At 37.4% G+C, this 12,140-nt stretch overlaps 1 protein-coding gene across 1 annotated transcript in view; it reads right to left on the bottom strand.

The window, feature by feature from the left end:
- LOC101287456 (A disintegrin and metallopeptidase domain 3-like) overlaps nucleotides 1-12,140 on the bottom strand; it is a 122,844-nt gene that overhangs the window by 83,122 nt on the left and 27,582 nt on the right. The window contains 1 exon segment of the mRNA XM_049704191.1: nucleotides 6,375-6,552. Coding sequence (XP_049560148.1) covers nucleotides 6,375-6,552 — 178 coding nt within the window.

Genomic DNA, 12,140 nt, shown 5'->3' with positions numbered 1-12,140 from the left:
GCTAATAGATGCTCTTTATGAGATCAAGGAAGTTTTCTATTCCTCCTATTTACCATGAATGTGTACTGAATATTGCCAAATGGTATTTCTGAAACTATTGCCATGATTCTGTGGTTTTCTACCAAAATCTGTTAAATTCATTCAGTTCCTGTTTTCTTTACTGACTTATGTAATATTGTCTCAAAGTCTTTGAAAAAGCACACGTTTTTGGAGTATAATGGCAACTTGACTGGATAACAAATTGCTGGGATATTGTGTACCTCCCTGGAGAAGCCATTTTCTCTACTCCCTAGTTAGACATTCTGACTATCTTACAAGCACTACATTTTGGCAAAGGCTAATTCCAGTCTGAGTTTTTCTACCTTTGTCGGTGACTTTCTTTGAGGCCAAGATGCCTATAGCATTATTCATTATTTATTGATAAAGTCCAAAATACATTGTATCTTGGTGTCACTGGTTTTCATAAGGATTTTTTGTAATTTGAAAATTTTCAAGTTCAGGACCTCTTTATTTCAACAGAGTTTTCTTCCTTCATAAGTTGGAATACTTTGGTTGTGATTTTATTCATGAATGACAATATTGATTATCCTGAGTTTCCATTAGCAATCTTTCACACTCTATTAGTCAGGGTTCCCCAGAGAAACAGAACCAATAGTATATGTGTGTATATTTATACATTTCATATACTTATTATAATTAGATGTATTACAAGTAATTGGGTCATATGGTTATGGAGGCTGGCTGGTTAGCGGGATGGAGACATGGAGAGAGTTGATGCTCCAGTTCCAGTTGGCTAGAGAGTCCTGTCTTACTCAGGGGAAGTTACATCCTTTTCTTATATTCAGGACTTCAACCTATTGGATGAGGTCTACCCACATTCCGGAGGACCATCTGCTTTACACAAACTCCACTGATATAGTTCTTAATCTTATCAAAAACACCCTCACAGAAACACCCAGAAAATATGACTAACCATCTGGGCACTGTGGCCCAGGGAAGTTGAAACATAAAATTAACCATTACACAGTTTTGGTTTTCTCTGCCATCATTTTTATGTCATTGCTTTCTCTATTTCTTTAACCCTGACTATAACATCACCTTGGGGTTTTAGCACAGTGTCTATTCTGTTATTCACTCGTTCTATTGTCAATGTCTTTCATTTTAAAAATGGCTTTATTTTTCTCTTGCGTTTATTTCTTGAGCACCTCCAGGATCTTTAATAAACAGACTGTGTAAGGGTAGACATGTGAGTGCTAAAGAACGTTATCTCTGGGGTTGTATTATTTAGGTTAGAATTTTAAAGCTGTAACTTACTGGAGGATTTCCTAGGATAATGATTTAAACTCTCTAGGTCTCTGCTTCCTATCTGAAGAGAGGGACAATGGTCCTCACTCTCAGAACTGTAGAAAGAACTGGAAAGACAGGGTATACTGTAAAGCTCTTAGAACAATAGGTGGCACCTGTGAGGCAGACCATGAATATATAACAACATCAATATGGTTTTTTAACTCACTTTGGATCCTGTATATGTCTTATATGCTATATTTCTATTCATTCTTATGCCTCATGTTTATTCCTTTTGGAGTCTTCTTCTTTTAGAATACATTCATTTCTTTTGTGTCAAACTTTTATTGAACAAATGGTGGGGATAGGTGACTTATACTATAATTCAGCAGTCCCCAACCTTTTTGGCACCAGGGACTGGTTTCATGGAAGACAAGCTTTCCATGGACTGGGGTGTGGGGATGGTTTCAGATGATTCAAGCACATTGCATTTATTATGCACTTTATTTCTGTTATTATTCCTTTGTAATATATAATGAAATAATCATACAATTCACTAGAATGCAGAATCAGTGGGAGCCCTGAGCTTGTTTTCACTTGCCACTCACTGATCGGGTTTTGATATGAGTCTACAAGCAACTGATTTATGATGGTCTCTGTGCCGTCAAACCTCTCTGCTAGTGATAATCTGTATTTGCAGCTGCTCCCCAGCGCTAGCATCACCACCTCAGCTCCTCCTCAGATCATCAGGCATTAGATTCTCATAAGGAGCGCACAACCTAGATCCCTCCCTCGCATGTGCAGTTCACAGTAGGGTTTGCACTCCTATGAGAATCTGATGTCACCACCAATATGACAGGAGGAGGAGCTCAGGCAGAAATGTGAGCGATGGGGAGCGGCTGTAAATACAGATGGAGCTTCGCTTACTCGCTGCTCACCGCCAGCTGTGTGGCTCCATTCCTAAAAGGCCATGGACCAGTAATGGCCCGGCAGTTGCTATACTTGCTTTATAAGAAATGGCCAATTATCCAAGAATGATGTTTGCTCCTTCTCCAAGAGAGAAGTCTGTGAGAGATAGCTGTCCAGGGCCAGCAGCATCAAGGAGGGGATGATATAGACACTCTTTTCCCTTAACTCCTGTCTAGATTCAAAAACTAGTGGGGGACAGTTTGGGGCCCCGTGTTGAAGCTAGAAAGGGAAACAACCAGCAGTTTCATCCACCTCGGTCTTTGCCTGAGCAAAGCACATATGTGATGTTAAGCCACTGACAGTCGGGAATTGGTTGCTTCAAAATCTAGTGGTATTTGACCTAATAGTGGTTCTCAAGAAGAATACAGTTTGAGGAAGCGTACATAGTTGTTCCATCTTTTGATCTGACTGAAAGTTCACTGTATTTGGCAACTACCCCTTATGAATTTGGTTGTGATTGTGGCTGGCTATTATTTTCATTTGGGATGAGATTAGAGTCTCTTTTTTTAAAAAGTGTGGTTCGTTTCACACATTAGGAAGGACAATTCACAATAGGGAGGAAAGAAATGGCTTCAACCAAAAAAAAATCTCAATTTTATAGTTCTGACTGGGTATAGAATTATAGGCTGGAAATCACTTTTCCTCCTTTTAAGTAACTGTTGTATCGCCTTTCAACCTCCAATATTGTTACTAGGTAAGACCATGCCATTCTGCATCTTCTTTATATATAAGAAACCAGATTTTTTTTAATATTGGTCCAGAACCTCCACTTAAATCATTCTGAGAATTCTTCTTGGATTGTTTTGTGATTTATTCAACACAATTTTCTATGTTTATTTGTACAAGAACTCAGATTGCATCACCCATATTGTTATTTTAATTGAATTTCTTATCTCTCAAATTTCCCTGTCGTTTTTGTTTATATTTTAGTTTTTGTGTGATTTCTGGAATTTTATCTTGTGAACTTTCTTTTGAGCTTTTACATAGGTTCAGCATGCTTTTACCTTCCAGGAACTGTTATCTGCTGAGTGTTATTTTTTCAATAGCACTCTGTTCTTATTTTGGGGTGAAATATTTTCTCCTACCTCTCTGAGGATATTGTCATTTTGTTTTCTTCACTCTCTCTATTCCTTGGGACCTCAGGCTTTAGCACTTTGAATTTTTCCATGTCTCTATCTACCATATTCAATTGTTTCATCACATGTCTAGTGCCCCTTCATATCAGGCATCGAGCATCTGACAGCTTATTCCAACATCTATGACCACATACGGAGCTTATGGCCTGCTGTCTTCACAGAGAGTAAATTGTCTGGGTTGTTTGCTGGGAACACCCTGCTGTCAACATGGTTAGTTTTGATTCTTTTGGGTGGTTTCATTCCCTCCTGGGTTCTAATGAACATCTTGGATTGTGTAAACCTGTTTCCCAATATCTAGTGTGCCAAGTTTAATTTACAACAGAAACAATCGATTAGGAGAGGAAATCAGGTTTTATACATATTTATACAGCTTATTTTCAACCACTTCTCTTCCTAGGCCCACCCTTAATATCATTTCCTAAGGTATTCGGACTTGCAGTTCCAAAAATATTTGAGTAGTTCTGTAGTGTGTATCAAGTTTCCTATAGCCTATCCCAATTGCCAGTTAAGGATTCAGCTTTTTAGTGGCTGAATCAGCTGTCTATCTGCTATTCAACTTCCAATGTTATTACTATTCTTCTGTTCTGTTTGTGTGTGTATGTTAATGCCATGTTAAAAACTCCTTTTCGCTTTAGTGGGGTTTAAGGAAGGGGCAGGGTAAATGCATGTGTCCAATATGTCTTTAACAGGTAAGCCCTTTATGTATTTTGTTTGTTCTACTTTTCACTGGTTATCATGAAGGCCTTCACCTTGATTATGAGTTTATTTGTGTTTCCTCTCATAAATGTCAAAACATGCCTAAAATATAAGATTTTATTTTTCTCTCTCTCTTTAAAATATCTGTTATATTGAAGATACTCACTTTGTCTATTTGTGCTTGTAAAACATGCTTGGGAAAACATGCTTCTCTAAAGCTACAGATTTAAGCCTATCAAATTCAGGGTGAAAAGCAATCATTTAATTCACAAACATGTCAGTACCCATTCTTTCCATTCATTCCTGCAGTGATATCCCTGGCTTCCTCTAGGTTCTGAACTTTTAGTCTCTTTTATTTCATTATTGCATTTTGTTTTGTATCCAAACTTTCCATAATTAGTCCCAGTTACCTTGCTTTACTACATTAGAAACTAGAGAGAGCAAATGTTAATAGTAGTAGTAGCGATATTTATTGATCACTTATTTTTCCCATATATGCTAAGTCATTTTCAATTATAAATTTATGGAATCTTTAAAATATTTGTGTGAGTTAGGGATTATTTTTATTATTGGATTTTTACAGATGAGAACATTTAAACACATTAGGATGATGGTACTCGGCCAAATTCTTGTGGCTACAGCCTGACCGACCTGAACTTCAAGCTAAGGCAGCTGGAACTGTATGCTATCTCTGTCTCTTCCCATCCCTCTCTTATTGCTGATTCACTGGAGGGGGATGGCTTCCAGTGCAGTGCTCTTTGTATTTCCCAAAGCATGTCAATCCCTTCAGGTTTGCCCACTGCCACAGAAGAGTATTCATGGAATCCTTTAAAGTTATCCAATTTACTTCATGTGACACTGCTCTGTTTCAGTTATGAAAATGGTCTGCAACTGTGTCCAGTGTTGTACTGCAATATGCAGATGGCATAGGGTTAGGGGTCACATCTCAGTTCCATTAAAAATGAAATTTTCATTTCTATATATGATTATATTTTATCATTTTTATGACTTTCTGAAAGGGCAATTTTACTAATCTGTATTTGTACCAACATCTTTGGCAAAATAAATAAAAGCATATTAAAGCAACAGTGAGATGGAGATCATCAAAAATTAAATTCAAGTTTCATTCATTATGATTTTGTTCTTCTTCTCTAAACAGGATATCTAATTTTCATGAGAATATGTGGACAGAGATTCATTTCCTTAACCACTGATGGCAAAATGTAAAGTTGTGCAATCACTCTTAAGGAGGAATTTAGTATGTATATATATCTAAAAAACTTTGGAAATATGCCTATTCTTAGATACAGGTATTTATAAAAGAAAGTGTGACTGCTCAAAAATTTGATACATTACTGCTGTTCATTTCTGGATTAAAGTAAAAATACAAACATGCAGAATATGCCATAATTTTGTAAAGTAGATATTTTAAGTTTATATATATATATGTATAGCATGAAAATATATATATTATATATTATATATATATATTATATATATATATGTATTTCATGAAAAAGCATGAAAGAGTACAAATTAAAATAATTGCCCTGAATTCCACACAACATTTTCTCTAGAAAACAGTATTATGGTCATTTCTTATTTTCCTTATGTATACATTTAATTTTAAATCAACATTAACTAATGTTAATTTAAAATAATAATAAATGTAACATAATTTAATGATAAGAGAAAATGTGCATTATCCTCTTAACAGCAATTTTAAGGGGAAATTTCAAAGAAGCATATATGATTAGATAATTTTTTGTTAAATAAATCTTCTTTTATAAATCAACCTTTATAACTAGATACAGTAAAAGAATTAGAACAAATACTCCAAAGTTCTAAGAGCACTATATCTAGACAATGACATTTCAGATGATTTCTTGCCTCTTTTCTACTTTTACCTTTTCTATCAAAATAACACTTTCTTACAAAGAAAAAAAATGCACTGGAAAAACTGATGACAGAGTCAGAATCAGCAAATTTGAGTATCATTGTATTATTAGGTTGCAAATTCAGTAACAGTGCAACTGTGCATATATGCATAAGAATACTTGCAATTAAGTATATGGGAGAATATTGATTTTTGGATTATATGTTTATATCTATTACATTTTTAAATATTATATGACTAAACAGAAAATACTTTAAATAAATACCTTACAAGAGAAGGTTTATTTATCATCAACATCAGTTTAAATTTGTTTTCCAAATGTAACAAATTTCAACGTGAATATGTTTATCAAAAGTTGCACAAATGAAGATCCCATAAAAGGGGTTACTTACTTCTGATTTCACAAGAATTTTGTAGGACTGATCTGCCAATTGGGTTGTAGAATTATTTTCTGCTATGGGGGGAAAATCAATTTCATTATCCTTTATCTGATAAAGCATATGTTCATATGTAGCTGAAGATTCCAATGGTTGAATTCCGTAACTGATATTCTCCAACTGCAATAATCCCCTGAATATTTAAATACATAAAAAGAAATTTAAAACATAGATTTCTCAATGATAAACATAAATCAATATTAAGTGAAAACATTATATAGAAATTTGATAGTGGCCTTTGTTGTCTAATATCTAAGAATCATCCCATCTTCCTTGGATTAACATTTAAACCCAATTTTCTACCTTCTTCTATCTATTACAGCATTTAGGAGTCATTGCAATTGTAGTGTGCCTCAGTAATGTGGATATTTCTTATACTAGTGGCAGCTTTTTCTGAATAAATTTTATAACTGCAAGCCTGGAGAGAGACAAAGCAAATAGGGAAAATGATAAGACAAGCAGGCCAAGATAGCAGATGAGAAGACACATAATGAAAGTGTCTATTTTCTGTGTCTTCCATCTACCCTTCGAGAAGATTCTAAAAGTAAAAGGGTACACAAGATTTCAGTTATGTACATCTCTAGAATATGCCATTACCTGAGTCCAGAGCAGGTGCTAAGTGTCACAACCGAATCTGCAATCTCTGTGGCATATCCTTGATAAAAGCAATGGCCCTAAACAGGAGTAATATAAAGATACATTTGTAATGATTAGAACATAAAGTGTTTGGTCTTATCCTTACTTCCTGGAGATCTTCAAACATTCACAATTAGGCATTCCATAGTGTTATTCACCAGATATTCCACTTCCTTCTTATCTACCTACAATCTTTTCCACTTGACCCTCTTCTGCCTATAATCACAACTCCTATCCTCCCCCATATGATTTTTGCTATAATTCTAAATCTTTGATAAACAACTTTCTGATCTGCATCTTGTCTTTCTCAGCCCCATTTCTTGAATATATAATCTATGAATGCTACCTCAATGTAATTAACAGCATTACTTTGACTTCCACTGTGAACATTTCGTTTGTTTTTTCTAAGTTAGCCCCAAATATCTTAACTGACATTTCCTCACTATTTTCTCTCTAATATCTCACCATGTTGATCATCCTTAGTTCAAACTCTCCTCTCAATGGACTTTCACATTAGTCTTCCCAGCTTCTCCCCGGATGTTTTCTTTCAGTGAATATTCCCTTCTCTTCCCTAAGAAATCTGTTGATATCTAGAATCAGTCCTGTTCCTCTGCTAATCCTGGGCTATGAAAACATTAGTATCATCACATTCTCTTGTATGAAAGTGTTTATACGTCATTAGCGCCCAGACTTACATCTCCATCAGTAACCATTCACTCGTCTCAATACTAGGATTACCTCCTATCTCCCACCCATGGACAGTGGCAGAGAATACCCTGCTCCACACCAGGCAGCAGCAGTAGCCATTTCTGCCTTCACTGGTGCCAGCAAACTATGCCACAAGCCTTCACGAAGATGTAGAATGCAAACCAGGTCCCAACCCTAACCTGCAGAAGAGAGCATCTCAGTTTCCGTAGCTCCTGGCCTTGTACTGATAAGAGAAAATGATTCTCACAAGATAATTCTCAAACCCCCCCAACTCTAAGCAGCAAAAAGTGACTGAGATAAAAAAATTCCCCACTCAGGGGCACTAGCAGAGGCAGAGTGAGAAGCATACCAATATCCAGTGGCTGGGAAACTGCCAGAGGAAATACTCTCTCTTCTATGGGTCCTTCATCACCCAGCATCACCTAGCAATACAAGGTGGCCCAGGAAAGAACCTTGTCCTGCTATGGGTTGCACCGGCAGAAAGCCAGTGAGCTCCAGCAGAGCCAGAAGAATGAAACAAAACAGAATAATATTGAAAGCCCCAAGAAAGCTAAATTGTCACTGGAACAACAGACCACACTAAATCTGAACTTAAACTGGCTGACAGACTTCAACAATAGAAGATTTCAATGTCAAAGATACAATAGAAAACTACACACTATACCAAGAACCAAGAATATCACAACATAATGGGAGAAAACAACCCAGTGATGCCAATATTGAGATGAGTCACACGTATCTGGAACTATCGGATGGATTTTAAAGCAGCTGTGATAATACTCGTTCAATGCACAATCAAAAATTACCCTGAAACAACTGAAAGAACAGGAAATATCAGAAAAGAAATAGAAACCATTAAAAAGAACAAATAAAAATATTAGAAGTGAAAAATATAATAAACAACAAAACAATGCATACTGGATAGGCTCAAAAGTAGAGTGGAGATGACAAGGGATAGAATCAATCAACTTGAGAAAGATCAGTAGAATTCACTCAATATATAAAACCCAGAAAAATGAGTTAAGAAAGTGAATAGAGCCTCAAGGACATGCGGAACATTCCCCAAAGTTTTAAAATACATGTCAGGATCCAATAAGGAGAGCAGAAAGAATGTAGGGCAGAAAAAAATCCAAAGAAATAAAGGCTGAACGCTGGTTGGAAAGAAGTTGGTTTAGAAAACCCTGGACCTTCCATCTCCCAACAAATACACCAAGTGAGTAGCAATTCATGGACCAATTTCCTTTGTGAGAAATCAGGAATTAATTGACAGGCTCATGCACACCTTTAGAGGATGCAAAATCAGATGCACCAAAGCCAGGAGGGAGATTTGGGGTGCCCTTTCACCAGAGACTCTACCCCCAGAGTACTGCCATAAGATCACGAAGAGACCCTATAGCTCCCAGATTCACCCAGGAGAAGAAAGGGTGTTGTTCAAGCATCCAGTGCCCCGGCGTTTTCGAGGGGAACGAACACCCAAGGAACAGTTTTACCAGACCCAGGGCTCTGATTGGTTCAGGGCAGTCTAGCCACCCAAACCACAGTGGAGGTGGTGGCTTGATTCCCTCCCCAGCTTGCCCAAACTCAACACAGAGTGAGGGGATGAAAAATCCCACCTCTCTGCTTCCCCTGGGGAGGTAATAGTGGATCGACTGAAGGCAGTGTTCCCACTTCGCCGGTTCTGCCCCAAGAGCCAGCACTTGTCTCACCAATCCTGGAGCACTGACGGCTCTCCCACAGTCTAGCTGTCGGAGGGAGAACAGGGGCGGCAGCCTGGGATGACAGACAACAATGATCGTCCCTACTGCCCAGCAGAAACAGAGCAGAAAAAACCACAGCGGCTTGCTTCTACCTGGAGAGAGAAACTGCTGGTAGAGGACCCCCAAGTCATTGCAAATCACTGGCCAGGCTGATCTGTGGGCGTTTCCTTCTGCACATGGCCAGTCATGAAGACTGGGTGATGTGACTGCTTTGTCTAATGAGCAGACACCAAAACAGAGTGTCGAGTGAAATGAGTCATAAGGAAAAGACATTTTGAACAAAGGAACAAGACATAGACCAAAACTGACACTAGTGAAATGACATTAAATAACCTGCCTAATGAAAAATTTAAAATAACTCCCATAAAGATGCTCAATGAAGTTGGGAGAACAATGCATGAACCAAGTGAGAAATTCAGAAAAGAGATACAAAGTATTAAAAGTACCAAACAGAAATCGTGGAACTGTCAAATAATAACTGAACTGAAAAAATTCACCAGAAGGGTTCAACAGCAGATTAGATCAAGCAGGAGAAAGACTTAACTCAACTAACTCAAAGACGGTTCAAAGGAGCAAAAAGAAGACAGTGAAAAAGTGATAAAATCTTACGGGACCTATGGAACACAAACAAAAGGAACAATACACAAAGTGGGGGGGGGCCCAGAAGGAAAAGAGGGAGCAAGAAAGAATGATTACGTGAAGCAGTAGAGATGTTAGCTAACACGATGACAGTAATCATATTGTAATATGTAAATGGATCAAATCAACACATTGTACACCTTAAAACTATACACTGTAATATGTCGATTGTATTTCAGTTAAAAAAACAGGAAGCACTTTCAATACATATTGGCTGAAAACTTTCCAAACTTACAGAAGGAAATTGATATCTATGCCAAGAAGATAAAAAATCACCAAATAAAATGTCCCTAAAGAAATCCACACTGAGATATATTGCAATCGAAATGTCAAAAGTCAAAAGTAGACAGGGAATTTTGAAAGCAACAGAAGAAAAGTGACTTATGTGTAATGAAACACCCTTAAGACTTTCAGTGGATTTTTTAGCAGAAGCCTTGCAAGCCAGAAGAGACTGAGATGATATATTCAAAGTGTTGAGAGAGGGGGAAAAAAGTTGACTAAATATCTTATACACTGCAAAACTACAGAAATGAAAAAGAGACTTCTGGTTTCTGGTTCTCCATGTCAGAAGGTTGGACGTTGCCATTCCATCCTGACAACAAGAGACAGCAGAACAGACTTAAAACTCAACAGCTCTTCCTGGATGTGTAAAAGAAGGGAGGACACAGTGCAAAGCGCAGCCCTCAGGATGAGAGAGGGCACATAGGGAGGCACAGCTCACTGGAGCAGAGAATCAGTAGTGCAAAGTGCTGCTGGAACCAGTGCCAGGGCAGGAAAACCTGACTGTGATTGATGAAAGGCTTCAAGATCAGTGCGGACAATTCTGAGAAATAAAAACGCCAGAGAACCCATGAACAGACCCCCAAAATACTGTGAGATTTACCTTCAAGAGTTTCACCAAGATGTCACAGCTAATATCAGAGAAAAAGTCCTTGTGCCTCCGGCAAGGGGAGGGGGAAGGGACTCAATTTGAAATACATCAGTGCACTCTGTTCTTCTTCACAGGGCCTGCCTTCAGGGGAAACTACCTAGACAGAGATGAACTGGCTGGGGTATTATCAGAGCCTAACGGACCTCAGGAAAGGAAATACCCAAATCCAGCCCACTCTAGCCATTCTGTCGCACTTGCGGAAAAAACAAAAACAAAAACAAACCACCAAGAAACACTTTTGTTCATAGCCCTGATGCATAGGCTCACTAAAAAACTGAGACTTAATCACAGGACTATAAAACACTTTCTCTCACCCCACACCTCACTCACCACCACATTACTAAAGGCATATTTACAGCACTTACGATACCCTAGATATAGAAACAATCTAAGTGTCCAAGAGTGAATGAGTGGATAAAGAAAATGTAAGATATGTATCCTATATGTGAGACAACCAATGACATATGATATACATCACACGTATGAATGAATATTATTCACCCATGTGTGAGAAGGATTAGTCTGGAGAACATTATACTAAGTGAAAATAGCCAGACAGAGAAATAGAAACACTTCATGATCTCACTTACTTGTGGAATCTTACAACAAAAACGTAAATTCCTTGAAACAGAGGAGAATGATGGTTACCAGGGGCTGGAAGTTTGGGGAGATAAGGAGATGCCCTCAAAGGGTACAAGCCTTCACTTACAAGATGAAAAAGCTCTGGCAATCTAATATACAGCATGGTGACTATAGTTAACGTAGTTACATACTGTGTTATACACTTGAATATTCCCTTAACAACCTTAAGTGTTCTTACCACAATAAAAGTCACCATATGAGGTGATGTATGTATTAATAAACCTGATTGTGGTGACCATTTTACAGAGAATAAAAATGTGAATTAATCATGTTGTATTTTAGATATATAAAAACTTATCTGTAAATGTCACCTAATAAAGCTGAAAAATAAAAAAGAAATATTAAAAATTTTAAGAATGGAAGCATCAATGAGATAGGTTTGGTCAAAATCTAGAGCACTGACAACAG

This window comes from Orcinus orca, chromosome 21, assembly GCF_937001465.1.
Source record: "Orcinus orca chromosome 21, mOrcOrc1.1, whole genome shotgun sequence".
In the NCBI taxonomy this organism is placed as follows: Eukaryota; Metazoa; Chordata; class Mammalia; order Artiodactyla; family Delphinidae; genus Orcinus; species Orcinus orca.
Note: the sequence above shows the minus strand (reverse complement) of the source record. Positions and strands in the feature narration are given on the sequence as shown.